Source organism: Acromyrmex echinatior, chromosome 9, assembly GCF_024713525.1.
Source record: "Acromyrmex echinatior isolate Ae372 chromosome 9, ASM2471352v2, whole genome shotgun sequence".
Classification (NCBI taxonomy): domain Eukaryota; kingdom Metazoa; phylum Arthropoda; class Insecta; order Hymenoptera; family Formicidae; genus Acromyrmex; species Acromyrmex echinatior.
The window spans coordinates 9,143,594-9,171,150 of record NC_141860.1 but is presented as its reverse complement, the minus strand read 5'-3'; the positions used below and the strand labels follow the sequence as shown (position 1 = coordinate 9,171,150).

Genomic DNA, 27,557 nt, shown 5'->3' with positions numbered 1-27,557 from the left:
TGTTGTAGAGTAAAAATAAGGACAGCGTTACCGAACTGGCCACGATCCTAGAGCACGAAACGATGGATTTTACGTCATCGAATCTTCCAGGAAATTCTGTGGAAACTGATAGAAGAGCCAGCGAACCTGATATGTCACATCGAGGCATCTTGGACTGTATCGATCCCGTAGATCAGTTGCCAACTGATAGCGATAGCCAGCATAGTAGTAGCGATGCCGGTGAAGGTCTTCATGCTCTTCCTCAGTAAGTTTAGATTAAAATTATATATAATATAAAAATTCTGTTTGTTTAATATGAAAATGTTATACACATATAGATATATAAAAAAATATTAAATTAACACTTTCAATATATACTTTTTTAGGTTCTGTTTGCTTATGATACTAACTCTTTTCTGTAATCTAAGTCTTTTGACACACGTGAAATTTTATTCTGAAATTTCTCCGAAATAAAGAAGGAATTCGATTTCCTCTTTTAAAATATTTACAAAAACTATTTGATAATGTAATAGAAATGTTGAAAAGTAATTCTGAATGTTTTCACATTTGAAAATCTGTAACAAAATAATAGATTGCGAATGGGGAGAAAAATAAGATTATAGACGGAGGATTAATTATATACTTACGCTCTCAGAAAAGATTTATAAAATAAAAACATTAGAAATGATTTCTAATAAAAAAACAACATTTAAATTAAAACATATTTGCTGACAATTTTCGTTAAACATTATCTCCTTTTTTTTACAGAGAAGAATTATTGATACAACAACGGGCTACTCGAGAGGAGAAAAAGCGGCTTCGTAGAGCGTTGAAAGAATTAGAAGCGCAATTTGAAGCTCGAGCTGGTCGTCGTATGCAACGTGAGGATCGTGGACCGCAAGTCACTACCGTGTATGAATCGTACAAGCAGGCGAAAGCGAAATTGAGACTGATTGACGCCCTCATAGCTAAAAAGGCTTGACGTAGTATTTAATTCACGAATAATGAAGAACTGATTTGAAACAACATTGTTGAAACAACATTGTTAAATGATCTTTAAATATCTGTAAGAAGATACAGCTGTCGCAGGCACATTTATCGCTATCTGCAATTTTAGCATTATGCGATTAAAAAGGCCTGAAGAGAAACAATATCTGCCTGAACGAAGAATACTATTGTAACGCAACGAGAATTTATCATATAAAATCAAAAGATTTCGAGAACAAAAATATGAAAGTGAATAATACATTCTAGTGTAGGATTTATTTCGCTTTCATAAAATCGTGCCGTATATCCTCTTATACGGTTTCTCTTTCGATTGCATAAGATTCCGTTCGCGTTACGACGCTGGAAAAATAATACCGAATGTTTTCAATGTTTAAAGTAACGCATCTTTTTTACAACATCGTTTTTGATCAACATAATCGATATATCGAAAATGCGCAACTTATAGTGAGCAATAGTATGTCTACAGAATAAGAGCATGGTATCATGGTAGTACATTTGAACTTTTTAAACGCTAATAATTCTGTAACTTAAACTAATTATTATGACATAATATAAAATAATTGTTCGATGATATAATCGCGTACATCTTGTTCATTTTGTATTCATTTGCAATGGAAGATTTCCATTTGATTGTCCTCCATTCATTTCATTGTATATGCAGCATTAATGATACATTTTTTATGCTAACGAGAAATTGGATGCTTATTTTGATACATTTACAGTTCGTGAAATTGATCAGTTAGTTAAATATATAAAAAAATGTACTTATATTTTATATGTATATATATATATATATATATATATATATATATATATATATTTGTTGCAAAGATTTCTAAACTTGTTTGTACTTAAAGTATCAAGTTTTATAACGGTTAACACAAGAACAGATATCGAACGAACGAAGTCCAATTTGTCATTTTGAATCGTTAAAACAAATCAAGATTTTTCCGACAAATATAACGAAGTATATCATACAACTGTGAGAAACGTGTTTAGTTTAGTTTTATTGCTCGTAAAGAGTCGAATTTTTCTCACTGGCGATAAACTTGACGATTATCATAAGATCGATAAAACTTGAAAAGGAAAAGATAGGAGAGAACGGGTATCCATATAATGATTAACATGTTTATAATGGACCCGATATTTATTTTATCATCTTAAATAAATCGCAGAAGTGTAATGCTGAAAGAGTAAAGAACGAATCTGTGGGGTTATACTCGTAATATAAGTACCTTGTAAGAGATATCACATGTTGTAATATTGTAGAGTACTATAAAATGTTACGATCTTAATAACGTATTAAAAGAGAAAGAAAAAAAAGAATATTCACTAAGAAAAGCTCGTTGATTTTTGCGTTTATATTTTTGTACAAGTACGATTTTAAGGCCGTTCGCAATGTATACACACACAACCAACTAGGGATTACTATCGTAAAAACGCCTTAAAATTCCACTTGGATCGATTTTTTCACATAGAATCTCGAGAATCAAGGGTGCTAATGGCTTGAGTTCTACCATATGCCGGCTAATATGAAAGAAATGCTTTGCGAATTTCACTGACGATAAGTTGCAACTGCGCCGAAGGTGTTTTTTCTCATTTTACCACGACACAATGACGAAATCAGCCACTGTTTCAAATTCGAAAGTTCTGATATATAATTGAGACAACAAGATCAAGGTGGTTTTAATCTTTTCGATATCAAGCAGGAAACGAAAATTCGTGAATGATTTGCTGATTTCGTATTCCCCTGCAAGCAAAAATTAACATTTTTGAAAATAATTATACACCGACGCGCGGCAGCGAAGCCAGTCGCGAACACGTAAATGTGTGTTCGTTCTAATTAACAAAAGTGAGTGAAAAAAAAATAAAAAAGAACAAGACAATTCTTTAGACCAAAGCATTTTTTAGTCTGTGATATAATGAGAGATATATTTGCGTTAAGATGGGAGAATGTGTGTGTGGAGTACTTGGTTCCGTTTCTATTTTCTTCTTCCTTTTGCGAAAACAATTTTGTAGAAGATTGGAATAAAAGGAGATGATTTTTCCGCTGTTTTCTTTGCAAGAGATGATTGAAGTCGGCGATATCTTCAGGAGATCTTATAGCGATGACGACAGCATAAAGCAGAGTCCTTTTTCGAAAGAACGGTTGGAGACAGAGTAATCTTAGAGAATAAGGAGAAGTAAGAAAATGGATTTTTTATCAATAAAGACGCATCAATAATTGGAGTGAATAAGAAAATAAATATTATTCGAATATAAATATTGACATAAGAAATCCAATAAGGATATATCATTTTGTTGATTGACAATCCTTGAAATTAAGTCTGTCTTATCTGTTGCCATTTTATAATTATTCCATCATTTGTATGTAGCAACAAAAATGTGCGACAGTAAGAGCACTTTATTCCCGTGACGAGATCATTTCCGCGTTCGTCACATAACTTGTCCTCCATCCGTACTGCCAAAAGGACTACGCTATTCACATGAGAGAAAATTAATTTTATATTTGATGCCCACAGGAATGTTTTTATTTCTCGCGGGTGCACCTAAGCGCCCCTCCACTAGTAAGAAAGAGAGAGAGCAAATTAGTATTATCGTGTGTATATATATATATATATATCTCAGATCTATATATATATATATCTTAGTATATATATATATATATAGATCTAAGATAACATTTTATATTAACGTTAACTAAGATACATTTTGTAGCGGATAGTATCTTTAACGCATAAATATAGATCGCGTGATTCTGTGTAGACGCTTTGAAAGGAAGGGAGAGAGAGAGATAAGCAGGAATACTTTTGAAAAGAAGCCAGAATACAGAAGGAAGCAAAAATCATTTTATTTAGCGAAGCTAAGAGACAGGCTAGATTACGAATCATTTAATTAATACTAAAAAAGAAAGAATGCTAGATACATCATGCGGATCACATGATTTACGAACATATCTAGAGAGATTAGAATCTTACGACAGAAAGAAACGAAAAAAGCGTAAAAAAATGAAATCAGTAGCGTAACATTCAATTTCTCTTGGATATCGTCGTACGTAACTGCAACTGACAAATTACAATCGATCGTGGAAGCCGCGACGACGATGAATCCGTCTCTAGCAGGAGTTAAGAAAATCACCTTCGGCGTTTTACACACACATGTTGATTCTGTATATACATATATATAAATATATTATATGTATAGAGGTATACACATAAACAAACATACACACATACACAAAGCAGAGTTGCGTATATATGAATTACATACAATCGTAACACGCATACGAACGAATAATACACATTATTATGGGATAGTAGACAGAATTGAATAAAATGGAATATGATCTGCTGAAAATGTTTGTGTTTTTTTATCGCCCTAAAGAAGAAAAAGTAGAAATCCCTCCCAAACGTTCTTTGTTCGGATTCTCCATTCGAGGGTCTCCCTGTCATTTCCTTATTATTCACTAAGAATGACAAATAGTGCTTACAAACGCTGTGAGCGCAAAATGGAATTCACCTTAAATGTTAAACAAAAATAAAATAATACATGAGACCTTTTTGGGAAATCCGAACACACTTTTAAATATATTTTTCATATCATGGAAGAAAAAATTAATGTCCTCTATCCTGCGGGACATACTAAAATTCCGCTATATCAACGTGTAGGCAGTTTGATAAAATAACTAATTTTATTCCATTTTCTTACTCTTTTATCATAACTCGTGACGTTACGACACAAGCTGCAATTGTTTATGAAAAGTTTGAATCTGCCGTAATAACGCAGCCAACTGCATAGAAACGGGCGGCTCTCGTGTGGCATTGAGAATTTTTCTTCGACCAAAAATCTGCGATTTTTCAGGTATAATAGATATGGAAAAAGAATCCTTGTTGGTTTTCTTGACCGATTCGGTCGCGATACAAACCAGACTGTTTCTTTCGTGCAATGTCTTCATTTGCTGTTTCAGCGTCATTACCTGTTTTTGCATTGTCATTGAAAAAACAATGTATGCGTGATTACGGAATACATAAATATTCAATAATGGCTCTTACCTCTTTGTAGAGACCTACAACAGCGTTGATTTCTTCTTCCTTGACATTAAGTTCCTTCTCCAGAGAGGATAATTCCTTCGTTAAAGATTTATCGTTGGATTTGTCCACTTCTGATTGTAATTTCTCATATTTTCTATAAAAAACATAAGTGTAATATATTTATCAAAATTATTTTTAATAAGAAATTGAGCCTTGGTGAAATGAGTTAGTTTTTATTGTAAAGCTATGTTCAGATTCCCATCCAAGTCACTCAGATATCATTTTATCCTTGTTTAATATTTGATAAACAACAAGAATAAAATGATACCTAAAGTGAATGGCACTTGGAAGAGAATCTAAATCTAATATCCTAATGTAACTTATAATAAATATAATATATATAATAAATGGTATACAAAAGATATCATAGCACAGTTTTACATTTTTACACCATAATTAAAAAAATTAATCATTATCCAAATAGGATAACTTTATTCTGGCGAACGTTCTTAAAACATAGGGATATTCTCTGAATGTTCTTTGGAACGTTTCTTGGAGATCTGTGCTATTAGAGTAATATTGAGCCTATTTATAACATCTTTTGTTCATTATATTATAAGCTATATTATATGTGAAAACTATAACTCACCAGGACTCAATTTAATCAATACAGGATCCTTTAATAGACCCAATACACTCACTTGTTCATCTCTTCAAATTGATCGTGAAGATTGGTCAGGACGTCATGTATCTCCTTAGAATTGTGCAAATCAGGAATATGCATTTTGTGATTGCCAATATTACCCTACGACATCAACATGTCATAATATGCTTTAAAATAAACTGCTAGAATGCGATTTACCTTTAATGATATCCTCGAAGTTCCTTGTTGAATTTTAGGATTCGTCGGAGTGTCGCTTTTGCTCACAGCGGAAGAAGATTGCTGTTTAATTTTATGATTGAAAGAATCAACTTTCTCTTTATAAAGCTGTTTAGAAATATTATTCTCCTTTTCAAAAATAATTTCTGCATTCGTGAACGTTTTTGGCATACGACCACTTTGCGTCTTTCCCACGTGTAAATTAAACATAGACAATCTTTTATCTCGACCGAGGTTCTCCTTGCTGTTAAATTTAAGCATTCCAGTCATTTGCAAGCTCTCGTTGGGGACGGATTCCTTATAGTCATCGTTCATCTGGCCCAGAAGAACCGACATCGGCCTCATGCCTTTGCTCACTTTGCGGATTAATAACGGGGTGACATCGCTCGTGATCGGCTGTCTCGTCTTCATTATGCTCAACACCTACGTTTCAGGAGAATGTTTTTTTTAGATAACTCGCTTGCTTTTCGCTGAATTTCGTCAGCTCACTTGTTGAATATTCAATCCGAGATTGTAACTCGGGGTCACCGAAGTTCCCACCACAAACGGAATATTTTGGAAATTAAACCCGCTGAAATACGATCTGTTCGAGCGTTTTAATTTCGACGCCAAAGTCGGCATCTCATAGTTGGGCGTGAACAATGGATCGTCGTATCTATTGAAAACTCGTTTGCATTGTTGCGTTTCATCCTGTATCGATGGATCAAGATTGTTGTGTGTGGAATGGATCGGCTTTTCTAATTTATCTTGTTCTTGTGTAATCTGGGGCTTCGCTCTATGAGAGAAAAAGATTCAAGATTTAATAAGTAATAATGATGGAATGATGGAACTTTGAGAGTAATAATAATAATAATAATGGTAATAGAGAGAAATGTAAATAATTATAATGTTGACCATCACTAATTACGATAACGTAACGATTACAGTAACTATAAGTACTATTATGCAATTACTTTGATAATGTATTGTTTTGATGATTTAACATCTGAAGACAATGATCCGGTTTATTTTTCTTATCATGGGATTCACATTTCTGATTAATATTTTCAGAACGTCTATCTTTTGAATTCAACACTGTCTCTTGAATTCTCTTTGGATTTTCCTTGACTTCAGGAAGATGTGGTTTTTTTTCATACTTAACTTCATCGTCTTTAGATTGTTTAATGGATACCTCGAAATTGTTATTCTTTAATTTATTATTATGAAAAATCTCTACAACATCATTGGACTTCTTCATATACTTTGGCGGATTGGATGGTGGTTGATGGATTGGTTGACAAGTATTTGATGAGCGATTGATGAGAGGTTGACAATTAATAAGAAGACCTGCGTCAAAAATTATCACAAATAACAGAGATTTATCTCTGAAGAGATAAATATAATTGTAAACAGATATGTAGACAGATTGTACATAAACTCGACTCCAAGAAGCGCAGAGGATCAATCATGTAATTTTTTTTCAAGAGCGGAAATGTGGAAAGTGAAAATTTTTTGTATGCATCTGTGTTTTATGTACATACATATACATATATAAAAATGTACACTTTTCACATTTTCGCTTTAGAGAAAAAATTATACGATCAATATACCCGGATCTCCAAGGGACGTCCTACATCGTAAGGGCGTTTTTCAGAACATCCCCTCGGAAAAATGTGCTGTGTGAGATTTTTCACCTTTATGCCGGCGCCTCTTCGCCTCTTTTCTACCAATAAAACCCGTGTCTCTGGTAGTAACTGTGCTCTTGGAAATGGAACTTCGTAACTTCGTCTTTCTCTTTCGCACTTTAGGCCCCGCGTTATTCACCTTCCGCACGGAGTTTATTTCGCTTCTCCCCGTTTTCGATCTACTTTTCACTAATCGTCTAGTTTTTGTGGTATGCAGAGATTCAGAATTCAAATTCAATTTCGAATCTTCAACATCTTCAATATCTTTGACACTTGGCCTCGCAGAGCACGGCGTTGCATGGATATAACTCTCGTCGTCAGCTTGCAATGTCATTCGCTCGAGCGACATTTTCGACGGAAAGTAATAACTTTCATATTCTTTACTCGCCTATTTGTATCATCGAGCATGTAAATACAACAATATATATATACTTAAAATACACATATATTTATAAAACATAATCTCGTACGCCTTCTTCCATGTTCTGAGTTGGCATTATTATCAAACGAGGAAGTTTCTTATCTAATTGAGTTTTCGGTGTAATTGTAACGTTCAATAATTCTTTTTGACTTCCCTCCATCAAATTCTCATCAGATCCCTTGATAGTACCATTATCGTTTATGTTTTTTCTAAGTGAAAACTGTGCAGACTTTGGACTCAAATTGAATGCATCTACGAAAACATAGATGTTTAAATATACAGATTGATTCTAATTCTGAAAAAATTTTTTACCAAAATTTTCTTCAGCTTTCAATTCCATGTTATGAATTCTCTGAGAGATGTTACAATTTGTAGTTCTATTGACATCCATAATTTCGCTGTTATAGTCATTACGTTCGAATGAAGACTTTGAATCTGAATTTTTAAATGACATTATTGACGAAATGTCAGAAACTTCTTTACTTCCTTTTATTTCCGTTTGAGCCTTTCGACAAACATCCATCATGTAATTTAATTCTGATTTTAACGTGAAACATTTGGTCTCCGCTTTATCCAATTCCAGTCCGATCCCTAAATGAAGTTAATAGTAGCTGGCATTGTTTAAATTATTTTTCATATTAAAATATTACAAATTGAAAGGCTATGAAATTGCAGCGCGATATAATCATTTGCTCACAAATTTTATTTTGTTCACTGGATTAAGCTAATATAATCAATGTAACTTATGTATAATACATAACAAGTTGAAATTTATGCACAACAATTATCGTGCTGCGGTACTTTCATAAATTTTTAATTTGTAAAATTTTAACTTGTAATTTTGAAAATCCTTTAACAATTGTATATATTTTTTATATAAACCGCTTTTGGACATCTAGAATTTGATAGAATTATCGAGGAGAGAGAGAGAGAGAGAGAGAGAGAGATTTAGAATCTCAGCATAACATTAATAGATAAAAATTCATATAATATAATGTCAATATATAAATATTTAAAAAATTTGGTTTTTATAGATGATACTTTTTAATGCGATGTTTGATCTGCTTTCTGGTTCATCTATTTTGCATGATTGCATTTCGAATTGATTTTTCAGAGGTAATTCTGAAAGCAAAAATATGACATAATATATAGAAATTAAAAAAAATCAATGTTAAGTATGATATTTAATTATAGATTTTTTTTTAAGATGTTCATCTCTATCACGATTTTATTATATTTATTTATTATTCATTACCAAAAGTTTCACTTATATCGTCATGAACATTCATGTTGGTTACATCAAATTTTTCTTAATTTTCACTCACGCAATTTAATATACAATTAAATTTTACATACATTATTCAAAATTTACGTTAAATTACACTGTTTTTGTCGTTTTAAAAATGATTTCTCGCAGTACATACATATAAAATATACGTACAAAATTAAAAAAAATAATACGTAGGTTACAGTTACACAACACGTTGGACGATCACATCGTTCTCTTGTCGCACGAATTCTTTTTTGTTTTGAAAAATTCATAAAGAAGCAAATTCAACTTATATACAATTTGATAACGAAAGTATCAAAAATTTTAATGTAGTGACGACAATTAAAATTAGAATCCGTATATGTATTCTTTGAAATTTTATTAAAAGAAGTGAAATCATTACGAATAGTTAAAAAAATCAAATTTATCTCAAAATTTAATTTGCCGTTTCGTGACGTTTGTTCTCGAATCGCGAATTCAGATTTTCTCATTATAATTATAATTATTATTAATTTTACTGAAACTAAAGCAATTATAAAATGAAGTAAATGGCGACTTTGACCAAATTCTAATTAATTTGAATAGTATAATCATTTAAGAAGCAAAATTCTATTTTTGTCCCATATATTAAACAGCAAAAAATAACTCTATCTATGTTATAAATAATAGATATTAAACAAATTAATAAAAAAAAAATGGAATTTGATCAAACTCGCGCACGAGATATTGTATTTCTCGAGGTCGAATTTAAATTTCGAGATTTCTCGAGCAATTCGCGCGCTTCTGTCACGTGACCGCGAGGGAACTTTTCGTCGCTAGGTCGCGCTCGGGTTCTCTTCGCGAGTGTATTTTAGGGAAGCGTACAGTGGCGGTGGCAGAGTAAGTGCAAGCGAGAAGTGAGTGGTATCGAGTTGCAAATGGTGGACAGTATTTGACCCTCGTCGCGTTAACATCAGGTAGGTGAACTCCAGCCGACGGACGACGTTGTCGAGATTGCGTCGCGTCTCTTGTCGACTGGTAACGTCGACGTCATCCGAGATTGTCGCCGGTCGGTTGACCGATCGATCGCGTCGTTTTATGGGATTATGCTCGGTTACGTAAAAATTCGCCACGGACCGAAAATAGTCACCTGACTTCACGATCTCGCGCCTTCCCCTTCTCTTCCTATCTATTTTGTATAGTCTTATCGAAAGGGGACGAAAAAAAAGAGAAACATTCGTGACAATTCGTGATAAGGGGTTCACCCAGTCAGATCGGTTTCGATCTCGCGCGCCTCGTGACGAAATCCTAACCCCTCATCCCTCGTCATTTTTGTGATGAGAAGGGGAGGCGTGGGCGAGTTCGTAGGTTAAGAGATACACGTTTAATCGTTTAGTTTTCTCCCGCGTGTTTTCTCTTCACGGTACAGATTGTGATATAAATCATCCGTATTTTCCGCGAATTATTAGGACGTTAATAGGCGTTAAAGGCTTGTTAGCAATATTGTTAGCACTCTCGTTTCTTGTTAGCGATTCAGAGGGGTCGGTTTTTTTTTTTATTACAGTTGTGTGTACGCGCGTTTGATTTCTCCCCGAATTACAGCGATCGTTTTGCGTAGAGATGTAAAAAAAACGGTATTTTTTACTTCGGAAAAAAGTATCAAGTAAAAAACTAGTTTTTTTTTACTGTAAATAACTTCTATAGCAATAAATTTTAGGATTTTTCCGTCGTTTACATCTCTAGTTTTGCGTCTTACGTTATTTATGCTCTTTGACTTTCTTCCGCTTGCAAAGATACAATTTTGTTCGTAAAAGAAAAACGTACGAATGCTTGCATCATCCGCTTTCCTGTGAAATTTAAGTGATACGATTATCGCAGTCCCGAGAGAGAACGGCAAGGAGAAAAGAGAAAAGAGTAAAAGCGCGGTAAACGTAGAGTGTAGACACGTGCTGTCAGAAGTAGGTCATGTACGTGGTCTGAAAGATTCCCTTTCTTTTCCATTGAGAAAATAGATCGTAGACATCTGGAAGTTCCTTGCAACTCCACCTTTTTCTAAAAATTTTAACAAAGTAAATAGATCATTCACGTGGCCTAGAAATTTCTTGCAATTCCTTTTTCTTCTCAAAAATATTGACAATAAATATATTAATAGTAAATTGAAGATCGTAGCTTGGAAATTCGTAACTTTCCCTCTTTTCTCGAAGTTCTGGCAGCGAACAAACGAATTGTACACTTCATAAATATAGTATTTCCTGGTCTAGAAGTTTTTTGTAATTCCTTTTTTATTTCAAAAATTCTGACAAGTAAATAGATCGTACACGTAATCTGGAAGTTCCTCGCTTTCTCACTTCTCCTAAATCTCCTTTTTTCCCAAAAATTATGATAATGTGTCTGTTTCAAATCGATAGAATTGGAAATAATTGGAAGAAACGAACTCGTGTAATTAAATTGTATAATTTACATGATAGATCTTATCTTCGTCAATGTGTCACATAAATTAATTTACTGTAATTTGGTAAATATATACAGTTGTAATTTTAAGATTTTAAAGAGTAAAAAACGAACACGTTACTGTTAATACTGTTAGCAAAAAATATGTACATTTACTTTAGTAAAGATATGTTAATTGTCCTTATCGTTGATAAATTGATTGGTAAACTTACTGATAACTATATTTAATTTGCTGATTTGCTTTTATTATATCAGACGTACAAAAATTGTCGTGGTATGTATATATTTAAGTAACGGAGCGGCTACGTTCTTAAGACCGACGTGATCGCATCTGCATTTCTGACGTGATCGCAAACGACAATCAGGTATTCCCCACTTCCAGTCATTGCGATCTCACGGAGGTTCTCCTATGTAAAGAGACGGGGAGAGCCCGCAGTTTTTCCCGATAGTCACATGTGCCTGAACGAGGCCAGTAATCGCCTCGAAACGAATTCCGAGACAATCTTATCGCGTGTGTCACTAGGACTTTGAATTATTCTTCTCGACTATATCTTTTTTCCACATTTTTCCACATATTTTGAGCGTCGGATAAAAGAAGACGAATAGGACTTCTGAAGGTAAACGCGGCATGTGTCTTGTAAGGATACAACTGTGGAGAAAAAACGATACTCGATGGCCTCGCCTTCGTTCCTTAAGTTTCTGATTTTATTTACTGTTAAAGTGAAAGGAAGTAAAATTAATCTGCGAATTTTTTTCTACTTTCTTTTTCGTTACTCTTGTCTTGATAGGTTTTTTATCTTGTAATCTAATCTTCGAAAAAAAGAGGAGCATGTACGTGACGCCAGATGTTCCGCCTCTCTAAGTGAATTATCTCGATTGATAAGCAGGATCTAATTAGAGATTTCGCTGTTAAATAAATAATAGATGATATTTGCCATTTTAGATATGATTATTGAGAAATATTCTAATCGTAATTACTTTTATACGTTAAAAGCTCTCAAGGTTTCGAGTTAATATGTATTCATAAATATTTAATAAATATTCCATAATAAATATACAATTATTTTAATTAAAATTTGACTGTCTAGCTTGAAACAATAATAAGATTCTTTTTTTAGAAGAAACACTTCTTTTTTATGTTAAGAAAAAGCAATATTTCATAGTATTTTAACTCATTGTTAGACTATTATTGCGTTTCTGACAGATACAATGACATTTATCAAAGCTTATCTGGAACTCCGTGAAGTCCTGATAATGCAAACTTTGGATTTACTTGTGTACTATGCTTTCTAATCTTTACTCTACTTTTTAAAGGAAGTACTTTAGATAACATTTTGTGCATTACTACAAATATATTGTCGTGAGAATCTGTTGACGTATGCAATTTTATATTTATGCAGAAGTATATAGGAAATATGTGTTCTCTTAATAATATTTTTTAATTTATTATAATTTTTTCTCCGAAATATTTAAGGTGTGTTACGACATCAAAAAACATCAAAATGTCAAAATTATACGAATGTATAATTATATGAATGGATTGTAAATTCTGTGTTATGACACATTAATATTTAGCGTGAAAAGTTGCTATTATAAGTGGAGAAAAATGAATAGTGCAATTCAAAACGTCATAAATTGTGCCATTGGCATTTTTACTTGGACTTACGTTTTAAAATTTTAACTTCAACCTAATTTTTTAAAAATTAAAATTAACTAAAATTTTGTAGAGATTAATTGCTTATGTCTTTAGTTATTATATACAGTCTTATATATAGTCTTTATTTATATACAGTATTTTTTAATAAAATTTTTTAAATAACTTTTTTTTTTTTTGAAAATTAGAAAGGAGTTATGTTTTGCTGTGACAAACCTCATTGCATTTTTTTTTCCTCGAACATTGTTACGCAATTTGAAAACTGGCCAGTTCTTAGAATAAAAATAGAATAGTAATATCTCAGTGTTTATGATAATAAATGTACTGTGTATCGAATTTTGTTATCGTTCCCTTCTTTAGGATCGAGCTTCACAGAAAATAAGAGAAATACAAGGGATTCCGATGGGGATCCCTTGTATTTTCATTGTCCTCTATTTTTGGTTCTCCTGAGCTCAATTTTATAAATTTCTCAAAAAAGCAAACAGGAAAATATTCTTAAAAAGTCACACTGTTAGAATATATAAAAAACAAAAAGTTCAGTTTCTCGAAATTTTAAACCCCTCTGATCTCCTTTAAAGCGCATTATAAAATACAATTTTATATATAGCTCGAATAACTGCGTCATAATTCTGCTCTCAATCACCTGACAGTAATTTATAATACTTATTAGATATCTCGAGAGCTCAATTTTATTTATTATGATTATCAATTATTTGTATGTCTTAATGATAAATATATTTTCTGAAATTTTATATAATAATCTTTTATTGAAGTTCCGGGAAATTGTACAATAGTTATACTTGTAAAGTTACATTTTATTGATACTTTACTTTTATGAATATTAATTGTATGTCAAATTTGACGTATTACATTTAATAATGACGCAATTATGTTTACATGATAAGATACAGTATAACGAATGCTACGAATACGTCTATACATATATCGACTCAGGTTTTATTTAACCTTATGCACAAACAAGCGCGCATATACATATATATTGCAACATATGAGAACAGCTAAATGCACCAATCATGCTTACACAATTGCAAAATGCGCCTTTGATATTCTCCGCATTTCTTAGTAATCAATGGATGACATAAAGGCAAAGTCTAGAATTTCAGTGATGCAATGAGAACAATGATAAGATGACAGACTATAATAGATAAAGCCAGATTGTGATTGTACGTGTAAGATTTGTTTAATATACGTTGCTACTGCGCTTATCAAAGTTTATATTCTCATTAATGCCTCATGACCGGGCATGACATTTGAATCTTTGTTTAATTTAATTGCAATTGCGGTCTTAAGACAGCGCATATCCATTTAATAACTTTAGATATTTAAATGATACATAAAATTTGGGTATGCCTTATCGGTAACTATGTTTACGCAATTTCATTATTTACATCTCTTCGATATGAAGCAAGATAAGGCATTGAATGATTTGCCGTGTTATGTTCCAGGTGAAAATGTATAAAGCAAGGACAGTATTCAGTACGCTGGTCCCTTTGGCGCCGCGCATATGCGGGCCCGAAAGATACGCATCCTGGGTGGTCCGTAGTCATTCATTGACTAGGACCAGCCAGTTGATTTTCACGGAGCCCGCGCGCAAATACAATAGCCGAGTAGCAACCGAACCCTTCTTGAATGGCAGCACCAGCTCTTACGTGGAAGAGATGTACAACGCGTGGCTGCAAGATCCACACAGTGTGCACGTGGTAAATAAATTTAAATGCATCTTTGCACAAACATTCAAATCAATTTTTTATTACAAGGGAAATTAAAACCCGACGAAAGATAAAAAGAGTGTCTATTTATTATTTTTACTGTTTTCTTTTGTAAAAACTATTTAATTGTGTCGGTTGTTTATATTATAGATGGAAAGATTTTGCTTAAATTTATTTTGTTCTTGTTTATTTGTAGTCATGGGATTCCTTCTTTCGAAACAGCACCGCTGGAGCTGCCCCAGGATTCGCATATCAGGCACCACCATCCCTCGCTCCAAGTTACAATCAAGTACCACTCGGAGCGTTGTTGCCCCTGGGTGGCGGAACGCAACTCGGCCAGGCGCCTGTCAATGAAAAAATTATTGATGACCATCTAGCGGTGCAAGCTATCATTCGTTCTTATCAGGTACGATATTTTGTTTACTTTACTCCTGGTAATGAATATAGATGTGCTACTCTTGCAAACAAATACATATTTTGGATATGATAATTTATCGTGTGTAAGATTATGAAGAATATTTAAGAGTGATTGATAATTCACGTAATCATTACTACTTGCATTATTTTTGTTTGCAAGATTATTTTATTCAGTCATGTATAATTTAAATGATAATTAATAACAGTAAAAATTGCTTTTTAATATTGATTATTATGCATAAATTAAAAATACTATTTTTTAATAAATTTCTGCTCCTATCTCTATTATCTATATAAATAATAATGTCGTAATGTAAAATAATGTAATATTCTTTTACTATTATATAACATTTAATAAATTAAATGGGAACCTGGAGAAATCTGCTTTTGAATCATACTAAATTGGTCCATTAAAAGCTGCATGTATAAAAATATATATAATAGCAATATGTTAAAAATATAAGGCAAGTATTTTTATGGTGTATGTTTTTATTTTAAGATCGTCTTAAAGATATCCGTCTTAAAGATCTTAAGATGCTAATCTATATTAATAGAAATGAACATTAATAATTGGAACATTAATAATAAACACTATTTTAAGTGTATTCCTAAAATGTTATAATTTATAACATTTTAGGAATACACTTAAGATAGTCTTGAAAAACTACGACTATAAATACCGGCCATTGATATTTGTAGTTGAATGTTAAAAAAATTTTAATGCGATAAAAGTTTACGATTTCTCAACTTTGCCATTACCAAAACGAAAGCTATTTCTTATTATATTTTGAAATGTATTCATATATTACGGAAATTGCCATGGCATGCATTTATACAGCCATTTATTCGTTCAATGAAGTTTACATGCATACGTATATGTAGATACATTGTAAATTTCATTGAAGAAAATATTTTAATATCTTTTGTGTCTCAGTTTCATTTCCATGGAACAGATAGAATGTTTTTTGATAATATGTATGTGTTAAAATTTATATTTATGTATTTTGCGCGATTATAAACTTTATGCGAGAATATATCTATATGAGTCTGGGACGTGGAATGTTTTTTTTGTTGTATTTCTGCTTAATGTTAGGGGCTATCATGTGTGTTTCCAAATTTTCTGACATTCTGTTTGTCTCAAGTATTAACACATGATAAATATATTGAATACAAATAGCAAATATTATGAATATTGCATAATAGCCTCATTTTTTGTATGACTATACTAGTGACTCACTGCATCTTCTATTTCAAGCATGTCTTGCATTTTTATATTTTTTTCAACAAAAAAAATGGATAATTTTTTAAATTATGATTTTTTATGTCTTAATCTTTTTCCTTCTTCTCAATACATATAGATACTCCTATCAAGGAAGAAGCAGCAGCACACTATTTCTAATCATTTTATTAAAACTATGATAACTATATTTATTATAACAATGATTCTATTTTTTTTTTACTATAGTGAAATTATAATCATGAAATAAACGAAAAACAGAATCCATTTCTTCACAAACATTGTTGCAATAAATATCAATAATATGTGTTATCTTAGTGTATGCTATAAGTAAATATAATTGGGATATTTGTTTGCTAATTTTGCTGTATATAGCTGCTGTATTTTTTTCTTTTTTTTCTACATTGTAATTATGTGTACAGCATAGTTGTGAGAATAGACACAGTTTATATAAATGTGAGGTTTTTTTCGGGATTATTGGCGTATAGGCCCGAGGTCACTTAGTTGCTGATCTGGATCCGCTGGGTATTATGCAAACAGACCTGATACACACTCATTATGCAGCACGCAAAGGATCTCCAGAACAAGTGTTGCGACAGTATATGCTTGGTAAGATTTTTCTTCCTAAGCATTTTACGCGGGCTTTTGTTTTAAAGACGCGTTTTCTTGCCATACGTGCCATACGTATATGAGAATCGCATTGTACTTGATTTGGAGTGATGTGGTATATACATATAGCCGTAAATTACTCGGTTCATGTTTACTGTAATTTTATTCATAATACATTCAGTATTATCATTTTATGTAATCATCTTCACATATTAATCTCACTTTTGCCAAGTTGAAAGAATTTTTTAATTTTAGATAAAATTCTAAGGACCATAAAATAGAATTTTTCTACTTTAGATAAAATTTCAATCTTTTTAGAAAATAACTACGAAAATTATTTATAATTTTGATACAATTTTAGGCGACGCAATTTTATCTTAATGATTTTCTCTACAACGTATGGAACGTATTTCAAAATTATATTGAAGTAATATCTATATAAAGTAAAATAAGAAATAATCAGTTATTATTTTTTTGATATTTTTGGAAATTATTTTAAGTTTTTTTTTTATTGAAAATACCTTACAAATAATTTATTCCTAGTAATTAAAAAGAATTATACAAATCTAAATATTATGTATTACAAAAGAAAAAGCGAGTCTTGTGGCATACTGATACTGAAAATGTTTGGAAAAACATTGTACTCATTTTAGGAATCACAAAAATGAATGCGTCTCATCTTTTATCTCATAATTATCAATTATCTAAGGATTTCGTAATTTGAATATTCATATACATGCGCAGACATTGTCGAGTATGACATTTATCATAATGCATTCATTGTGTTTATATTTGACAAAAAGTAAAAATAGATAAATGTACATTGCCCAATAATATATGAGTAAAACGTTGGAGGTAAGAATAAAGGAATTTATGTTGATTTTTTTGCATGTATGATTTATATATGTTATTGTATATGTATTGCTTTTGGACATCTGCACATATTTTTCGTCTAGTATGCTTGTCTTTATAAAATTTGTATACACTAACATACTGCACGCGATTATTTTTTCTTGTGTGAGTTGCAATAAATAAGGGGATGTTTGAGCAGACACTTATTATTATATCTTAAATTAAATATAACATATAATTAAACAAATATAACATATTAATAATAGGGAAGTTAAGGAGCAGATAACATTTACAAACGTTAAGATATTAGCTTCGTATGTTGTGCGTATTTAATATTAATTACTGTGATGATGTTTTCTTAAAGAGCATGACGATAGCTTGCATCGAATACCATGTATTATCTATGTCATGATGCACATTCTTTGAGTAGAACATCAAATATAGTAATTTATATTTTGATTAAATGTACTTAAATCAAATGAGAATTTGAAAATGATTTGGTTCGCATGAATGTGGCGTTAAATTGACAGATTCGTGGCCATCATATCGCTAAATTGGATCCACTCGGCATCAACAGCGCTGATCTTGATGATAGACATCCGCAAGAATTGCTCTATACCCATTATTCATTCGGTAAGCTTAATTGAACGTGTTTCTGCGTAAATAGAGAAGAGTAAAAAGAATTACTCTCGAAACGTTTCGATGCAAAAATGCATCATCGGTGCATTTGAAAACTAGTAATCGAATGACTATCGAATATTAAACGATAATGATGTAACAATCACAGTTATATATCTTCGAATGTTTTTGTCTATTAATTTTCTCTATAAAATTTATTTATAGGCTGCTATTGTATAAAACTGCATTTAATTTCTTCTTTCTTGTTTAATTCAAATGTGGAGTGAATATTTCATTCTTTCAAGTAACTTATACAAATGGAAACATACTATAAAGTTTTTTTCGCATTATTAATTCACTATGTTATTCAGTATATTAATTTATCGCTTGTTTTAATATAACACTTAATATAACACACAAAATTCTTTTAATATAACACTTTTTTATATTATATATTTACTTTTTATTTTCTTTATTTGTGAATAAATTGTTGGTTTGGTATTGCTGGTACCAAAAAAAGATATCATTGAAAGGTAGTGTGCAACATACGTTTAATTTAATATTTATATAAGCAGAGATCTAGATTTATCGGTTAATTTATTAAATTTCTCGTTTTATTACGAGTAAGTATGAGCTGAATGCAGCAGGTCCTTGCAAAGAATCCTGAATCCTTGGGATTAATTTCGATCCGATCGTTGAGTTTGAGTCTAATGTCCACAGGGAAGAGACCACGCACTACTTTCTCGCAGCAACTTCAATACCGAGCTGTCCTAATGCAAAGTATGTAGTCGCCACCCAAAACGGGAGTTTCCCGCTCTTTTACTTATGCTAGCATATTGGGAGGCACTGGTTTATCTTGAGTTTGAATCAAGATAATTTTTGGCCGAAAGCCTGTATACAGGTGCTTGGGTTCTTCTGCGTAAACTTCTCGACTATATAAAGATATTCGCAAACAACAGCTAGTTTTCAAACGTTTTCCGTACAGGAATTAGAGGAGAGACATTTGAGTATCGATGTCGAGTTACGAATATCTTAATATAGATGGACTATGAATACGGATGTAAAACTTAAAAAAAAAAATAATTTTGTTTTACTTTCTCTCCTGTCTATTAAATCAAAGTGTGGCGTATATTATCTCTGAAATTTTTCTAATATATATTTTTTTCTTTTTATCTTGTGTTCTTATTTATATTGTCTTTTTTGCTGTATATTTTTTATTACATCTTTTTAGTTAGTTTGAAACATTTTCAAATGGTTGACTCAATGGTGGTTGTTGTTTGAACTAATGATGCTTTACTTAAGCTCACAGCTTTTCTTTTGCATCAAAGAACTTTGTTTTTCTTTGAGTTTCGTATTTGTTTGCACTGTCGTGCGTATAGTGATATGTTGTGACCATCAATATCCTTACATATTTTCCAAAATATACTGCATGTTCGTTTCAGCAGATATTTTGCAGTATGTAAATATTGTGTCTATTAAAGAAATATTTATATATATATATGCGATGTATATTAAATATTTTTTAAATTAAAAATAATTATTCTGTTTTTACTACAAGAAAGTAATTACTGTTGAAAATGAAGTTTTAAAGACATTTTCAGTATCAGTTTTAAAAAGAACAAATTAAAAAAAGTATATTTTAGTACAGTTAAACTTATACAATTACATTTTATTTATTATAAATGAATTATTTGATATTAAATAAATAGAAACGCGCGATGTATTTAAACATCTTACAGTAATATCTATAAATATATTAGAATTGTAATTTTTTATTATGAATGTTGATTTATAAAACGCATGTATTTTTTATTTCAATTGCTTAATACAGAGGAGTCGGACATGGATCGTGTTTTCAAATTGCCATCCACCACATTTATTGGCGGCAAGGAGAAATCATTGCCGTTGCGTGAGATTCTGAAACGGCTCGAAGCGGCTTACTGCGGTCACATCGGTGTTGAGTTCATGTTCATTAACTCTTTGGAGCAGTGCAATTGGATCAGGCAAAAGATGGAAACACCCGGAATCATGGAAATGACGAATGACGAGAAGAGACTTATTTTAGCCAGATTGACACGTGCAACCGGGTAATAACATCGGCGCTAATTAAATGAATTCCAAAAATAGTGCTAGCTTTGAAGTTGACAATTTTTAGGAAACCCAAAGTATTTAGTCCTTATTTGTATTTTTTTATATTTTATAATCTTTTTTGTCATAATTTATATTTAAATGGAATTTTTTTCTAAAATAACTTTTTAAAGAAAAATTAAATCGACATGTAAAAGTATGGAATTTAGTTTCTCACATATTTGCTTAGCGTCTAAGAAATATAATTAGGAAATATAACTATATAACTAGCAAGTGTCTAAATCACAGATTCGAGGCATTCTTGGCACGCAAATGGTCCTCGGAGAAGAGATTTGGTTTGGAGGGTTGCGAAATTTTAATTCCAGCTATGAAGCAAGTGATTGATAAATCCACGGAATTGGGAGTTGAGTCGATTGTCATGGGTATGCCTCACCGTGGTCGTCTCAATGTTCTCGCTAATGTCTGTCGTAAGCCACTGAGTCAAATTTTTACACAATTTGCTGCTCTCGAAGCCGCTGATGATGTAAGCATAAAACGAATTGTGTTTATTTAATTATAGAATTTAATTATAGAAAGTGTATTTTGCTATCGCGGCTAATTTGTCGATTTGAGATTCTTGGTAACGGTAAAGTGATTCCAGGGTTCTGGCGATGTGAAATATCATTTGGGCACTTACATAGAACGTCTTAATCGAGTGACGAACAAGAACATTCGTCTGGCTGTGGTTGCAAATCCATCGCACTTGGAGGCCGTAGATCCGGTGGTTCAAGGCAAAACACGCGCCGAGCAATTTTACCGTGGCGATGGCGAAGGCAAAAAAGTAAGCAATACATATAAATAAAATTGTACCTTGAATACTTTTTGTAATTAGGTGGCAATGAGCGGATACTAAATAAAGAAAAATGACTTTAAAAATTTAAGTTATGAGATTAAATAATTATTAAAATGATTAAATATTATTGATTATTGGATATCAAATAATATAGTGCAGCTATATTATCTTAATAATATAATCTTGATTTGTTTATAAATATTAATTAATTTTGATGAATATAATTTTATTTGTCTCTAGGTCATGTCCATTCTTCTTCATGGAGATGCTGCGTTCTGTGGTCAAGGTATTGTCTTCGAAACAATGCATCTATCTGATCTGCCTGATTACACAACCCACGGCACTATTCATATTGTTGTGAATAATCAGATCGGTTTTACCACCGATCCGAGGCATTCACGATCGTCGCCATATTGCACTGGTTGGTATTTACTAGTGAAAACTGATTTATGTTTTTTCTGTAATAGCAGTAATTCTCACGAATTTATTTATCAGATGTGGCTCGAGTAGTAAACGCACCCATCTTCCATGTGAATTCCGACGATCCCGAAGCCGTAATGCATGTGTGTAAAGTTGCGGCAGAATGGAGGGCTACCTTCCACAAGGACGTTGTGATCGATTTGGTCTCCTACAGGCGCAATGGCCACAACGAGATTGACGAACCGATGTTCACTCAGCCTCTGATGTATCGTAAGATCAAAGATACTTTGTCAGCTCTTGACAAATATGCCAACTCGCTCATCGAAAGTACTGTCGTCACTCCTGCGGAAGTTGAGGTATGAAGTCAGCAAGTCAGTCAGTCAGTCTCTCTCTCTCTCTCTCTCTCTCTCTCTCTCTCTCTCTCTCTCTCTCTCTCACGCACACAATATATTTTATATTAAACAGTGTTTTTAAGACTGTTACGTGAAAATAAAACTAAAAAATAAACATCCAGCTCAAACCATATAAAGCAATTTCATTTTATAGCAAATATTTTATATAATTACTTTTGCAATATAAAAGCGCTTATTCTTTATAGGATGTCAAAGCCAAGTACGAAAAGATCTGCGAAGAAGCATATAACAATGCTAGGCAGGAAACACACATTAAGTACAAAGATTGGTTGGATTCGCCATGGTCAGGTTTCTTTGAAGGAAAAGACCCGTTGAAGGTTTCGCCTACTGGTATCAAGGAAGACACGCTTATACATATTGGAAAGAAATTCTCATCGCCGCCACCGAATGCTGCTGAATTTGTCATCCACAAAGGTGAGTAGAGCAGCGTTAAAAGATGAATGTGATAATATTTTTTTTCTAATAAAAAGATATATTAAATTAAAATAAACCTGAAATAAAACATAATAAAAAATTAAAATTACAAACTTATAAAAATATATATAATAATATAACTTATAACAAATTTATATAGTAATTCATGTAGCAATATATAATTTATACAATAGAGTTAGGAAAAACGGCAATTATTTTATTACAGGTATCGAGCGTATTTTGAAATCTCGTATGGAAATGATTGAGGCTAGAACTGTCGACTGGGCTCTTGGCGAAGCTATGGCTTTCGGATCTCTTCTCAAGGAAGGTATTCACGTTCGTTTGTCAGGTCAGGATGTGGAAAGAGGCACGTTCTCTCACAGGCACCACGTATTGCATCATCAGACTGTAGATAAGGCAACTTATAGACCACTCTGCTATTTATATCCTGATCAGGCACCTTACACAGTGTGCAACAGTTCTTTATCCGAATTTGGCGTTCTCGGTAAGAGAAATTATAGTTTTTACAATCTTATATATAATTATAATACATTCTCAATGTAGTAACTGTACTGAAAATCTGCAGCATTTATAATGTGAATTATAAATTTTTAATGGTTAGTGTATTTCGAAATGTACTATATATATTAAGTACTCATAATTTTTTCATATTAAAATAATTTGTAATTATAGGATTTGAGCTAGGTTATTCTATGACGAATCCTAATGCTTTGGTATGCTGGGAAGCTCAATTCGGAGACTTTAACAATACGGCGCAATGTATAATTGATCAGTTCATCAGCAGCGGTCAAGCCAAGTGGGTTAGACAATCCGGTCTTGTCATGTTGCAACCACACGGTCTCGAAGGAATGGTAAATCTATAAAATTATTAAATTATTTTATGATGTATATAATTTATTTTTTGAAATATGACATGGAAACCGGTTACCATTCACCTCATATTCACTTACACAACTTCAATCTTCTAATCTTATATAATCGAGGCATACATATGAATCAATCTAACAAGTCAATCGTTTGCAATAATATAATTTATTTATTGGCTTCAAATTTGCATTCTTTTTTTTTTGTAGGGTCCCGAGCATTCTAGTGCTCGTTTGGAACGATTTCTTCAAATGTCCGCTGATGATTCGGATTATTTCCCACCGGAAAGTGAGGAGTTTGCTGTTCGTCAGTTGCACGATAGTAACTGGATCGTCGCTAATTGCAGCACACCAGCGAATTATTTCCACATTCTCCGACGTCAAATTGCATTACCGTTCAGGAAACCATTGATTCTGATGACACCAAAGTCGCTGCTCCGTCATCCAGAGGCTAAGTCTAACTTCGACTTGATGCTAGAGGATACACAATTTCTCAGAGTGATACCTGAAGAAGGTACGGCAGTTCAGAATCCCAACGGCGTTAAGAGGTTGCTGTTCTGCTCCGGAAAAGTCTATTATGATCTGAAGAAAGCGCGCACAGAACAGAATTTGGAAGACAAAGTCGCGATTGCGAGAGTGGAACAGGTCAGTTGTTATTTTTAGAATGTTAATCATCAATCATTATGTAATTAAATGAAATTTAATTACATAATTAATTATAAATTTGAAATATTCAATGCATGTCAACATTTTAATCGATTCTGCTATAGATCTCGCCTTTCCCGTACGACCTCGTCAAGATAGAGGCTGCTAAGTATCCGAATGCAGAGTTGATCTGGGCTCAGGAAGAGCATAAGAACCAAGGCGCATGGACTTACGTGCAACCTAGGTTCCACACGGCGCTTAATGGCATCCGAAACGTAGTGTAAGTATCAAAAACTGATAGCGTTTTCAACTGCAGTGATTTTGAATTCATAGTTGATTAAAGTCATATGGTTTATTTTGGTTTTTGAACGAGATCACTTACGGTCTTTAATCAATCAACTTTACTCAATCAATCTCGGATCGATTCAAATTCACTGCAGCCGAAAATATGTACACTGAAATATATGTATGTGTGTGTATGAATGCACCCATGTTACACTATATTGCGTTTTAGTTTTTTATATTTATACCTTTAACTGTTTACACGGCCCACTTTTTTATTTTGCGATAATGAGTGCGATGTCAAAATTTCGCAATCGATATATTTGGAGAGTAACGCGCTTTTGTTATAAGTTATCTCTTTATTATGAGTTATAAAGACAACCGTTTGCTTTCCTCGTTTTATATGTTCTATTAAAATAAAATGAAAATTTGGGCCGTGTTGCAGTAGCGCGTCAAACTCAAATGGTCAAGGGTGGTTTGCCGGTTTGTTCTCGTCGACTAAACCGATTGAAACCACAACTGTGTCAAAGCCGCAAACAACGGAACCAACGGAACCAAAGCAAAGAACAGTGAGGTAATATCGGCAAGATAATCAATGGAAGATTGTATTAATATAAAATTATTGTGAATTAATTTCCATTTAGATATATTTATTTTAAAAATATCATGAACGAATCATTGAAATATTATTTTTATTTATGATTATATGTTACAAAATTTATAATATTGCAATTACATTAAAAACATGAAAATATATTTTATTTGAAATAATTATGAAGTTGCGGTAAATTAAATTAATTATAAATTAATTATAAATTTGCTGCCAATGATAATGTTTACACTTTGAATACATACTTTAATGTTTTCTTTATTTGTTGGAATCGAGTGATATTATCAGTGTATATTGTAATTGTATCGCATTTTAAAAGTAATATTCATATTTTGAGCAAAATCTGTATTGGTGTTTTAGGTACGCTGGACGTCCCACTGCATCGTCACCTGCCACTGGAAGCAAAATGCAACACCTCAAAGAACTCAAACAGTTGCTCGATGACTCCCTCAACTTTTAATAATCCTTTGTGGCACTACATGTAGAACTGAAAGTTTATTTATTTTTCTCTTAATGTACACATTATGACAATTTTGTGTCTTGCTCGACATACACCACAGAACAGAGATTATATTATCATAGCCGATTAAATGATTTCTTCGAACACAATGGCGAAGTCCTATTTAAGTTCGTAGCGCGCACAAATGTTTCACGCTCGTTTATTTGAAATATATTTTTTTTCTCTTGTTTCTTAATTTTTCTTTTTTTTCCTATTAACGCATGTATATACATAGCTATCACAGTTTTACAGGCTAAACTGTGACAGCTTTCCATTAATATACTTGAATATTGATTATTAATTTATATTAGCTTTTAGCTCATGCTGTCTCTCAATCAATTACTCATTTACATGTGATTTAATTCTTTTTACCTATGTTTGAATGTGATTTTTATGCATTTTTTTCTGGAATCTGCGCGTTTTCATATGTAGGTCTGAATGATATGCTTAATGCGTGTGATTGGGTTTGTTGGAAATTTAGATATATATCATTTTATAGATATATATATATAAATAAGCAAAAGAGAAACTTGCTAGTCCATTAATCTACGTAAACGTGAAACATTTGTACGTTCATTGTTCTCTGTACTTCAGCCTGTTTATACTTTAATTCTAAATTAATTTTGTGAAGTCAATAAGATTTTACAGAAAGGGAAAGTATTATTAATTTATGCAATGTTACGCAGCGCGTACATTTTAACGTGTAGTAGCGTATAGTCCTGTAGTACACTTCGGACCGAAGAGACTGTCTATGGCAAAAGGCTACGTGGTACATAATGGCCAATTTTTTTTCTCTAGTAATTTATTTATGCGCCATGAGACTGTTGCCAATCACTTTAACTTTTTATCGTCGCTGTATTTTTATAAAAAATTAAATGATTGGCGGATTATGCAGCGTTCTCGACGCAAAAGAAGTGTGACGTAGCACTAATCCTTCGAGATATATCTCTACTTGGCTTCGGTTGTACTGACACGGTGACACATTAGATGCTAGTAATAGAAGCACATCGAACTCGGATCTTTGATCTTGGTTTAAACTTGATTGCGCGACCGACGCCCTAGTGCTACCCCATGGACAGTGTCGACGGATGCAGCTCTCAGTAAAAAATGTTGAGAGTGGAAGACAAATTAGTAATATCTAATAGCGTTTAGAAATTAATTTTAATAATAATAATTTAGCCGAAAAAAGGCCGTGGTTCGCGTGTATAGTGTAGTGAAAGTGCGTAGTATTTAATATTCTTCTATCTGGATCGTTTGAAAAATGGAACGCACGAAGAATCTTGAGACGCTATGCACGATCTTTGCGCTGATCAAAAGAGACCTTGTAATATTCGTTTTGTATTGTTGGAAAGCAGGTGCTGACAAGAAAGCGGTCTTATATTTTACTTGATATCTTACAAAATGATAGTTATGTGATATCTCTATTGATCTAGCACGATATTATTGTTAGTTCAACAAAAGACACAATATCGTTCTACTTGTTCCTATCCGTTGCATCCGTCATATATGCGTAATTGTAATACACGGAATACGTATATGCTTAAAACAAATTTTCTGTCAAACAAATAATGTCTGATATTAAAAATTTTATTTAGCAAATACCACTGATATTACACCCGATATTGTAGCGTATTATTGCTAATTGAATTAAATTGTCTCATCGTCTCCAC

General features: G+C 32.4%; 3 protein-coding genes across 15 annotated transcripts in view; 2 read left to right on the top strand and 1 right to left on the bottom strand.

The window, feature by feature from the left end:
• LOC105153477 (protein FAM13B) overlaps positions 1–4,344 on the top strand; it is a 54,848-nt gene extending 50,504 nt beyond the window's left edge. For all 5 annotated transcript variants that reach the window (XM_011068361.2, XM_087409130.1, XM_087409127.1 and 2 more), the window contains 2 exons: positions 9–244; positions 748–4,344. In XM_011068361.2, coding sequence (XP_011066663.1) covers positions 9–244; positions 748–961 — 450 coding nt within the window. In that variant the 3' untranslated portion in view covers positions 962–4,344. The remainder of the gene's footprint in view (positions 1–8; positions 245–747) is intronic.
• LOC105153508 (uncharacterized) lies at positions 4,016–9,114 on the bottom strand. The gene is made up of 10 exons (XM_087409131.1): positions 9,025–9,114; positions 8,350–8,574; positions 8,033–8,235; positions 7,551–7,950; positions 6,852–7,155; positions 6,388–6,673; positions 5,881–6,321; positions 5,720–5,823; positions 5,040–5,172; positions 4,016–4,963 (listed from the first exon to the last, which is right to left on the bottom strand). The coding sequence occupies exons 1-10, from the start codon at positions 9,077–9,079 to the stop codon at positions 4,718–4,720; spliced, it is 2,397 nt and encodes a 798-aa protein (XP_087265257.1). The 5' UTR covers positions 9,080–9,114; the 3' UTR covers positions 4,016–4,717.
• Positions 9,115–10,057: 943 nt separating this feature from the next.
• Positions 10,058–27,552, top strand: Nc73EF (oxoglutarate dehydrogenase Nc73EF). 9 transcript variants are annotated; one of them, XM_087409179.1, is made up of 17 exons: positions 10,058–10,209; positions 14,804–15,058; positions 15,264–15,473; positions 18,713–18,815; positions 19,521–19,580; positions 20,632–20,887; positions 21,177–21,411; positions 21,529–21,708; positions 21,961–22,141; positions 22,216–22,496; positions 22,739–22,967; positions 23,194–23,472; positions 23,661–23,839; positions 24,062–24,496; positions 24,622–24,776; positions 25,224–25,352; positions 25,749–27,552. In XM_087409179.1, exons 2-17 carry the CDS (start codon positions 14,810–14,812, stop codon positions 25,846–25,848), a joined length of 3,261 nt encoding a protein of 1,086 aa, XP_087265305.1. In that variant the 5' UTR covers positions 10,058–10,209; positions 14,804–14,809; the 3' UTR covers positions 25,849–27,552. The 9 variants fall into 9 exon arrangements, with proteins under 9 accessions (XP_087265305.1, XP_011066667.1, XP_087265308.1 ...); XM_087409180.1 differs by lacking the exon at positions 10,058–10,209 and adding an exon at positions 12,153–12,300; XM_011068365.2 differs by lacking the exon at positions 19,521–19,580.
• Positions 27,553–27,557: the final 5 nt, after the last annotated feature.

Bases quoted from the DNA above. Each gene is read 5' to 3' on its own strand.
- LOC105153508 (XM_087409131.1), bottom strand. From the start codon at position 9,079: ATGCAATCATGCAAAATAGATGAACCAGAAAGCAGATCAAACATCGCA. The intron at 7,951-8,032 runs GTACGAGATTAT...TGATACAAATAG, and splicing joins CTCAGAACATGGAAGAAGGC to GCGAGTAAAGAATATGAAAG. The intron at 6,322-6,387 runs GTGAGCTGACGA...CCTGAAACGTAG, and splicing joins TCGGATTGAATATTCAACAA to GTGTTGAGCATAATGAAGAC.
- Nc73EF (XM_087409179.1), top strand. From the start codon at position 14,810: ATGTATAAAGCAAGGACAGTATTCAGTACGCTGGTCCCTTTGGCGCCG. The intron at 21,412-21,528 runs GTAAGCATAAAA...AAGTGATTCCAG, and splicing joins CTCTCGAAGCCGCTGATGAT to GGTTCTGGCGATGTGAAATA. The intron at 25,353-25,748 runs GTAATATCGGCA...TTGGTGTTTTAG, and splicing joins CCAAAGCAAAGAACAGTGAG to GTACGCTGGACGTCCCACTG.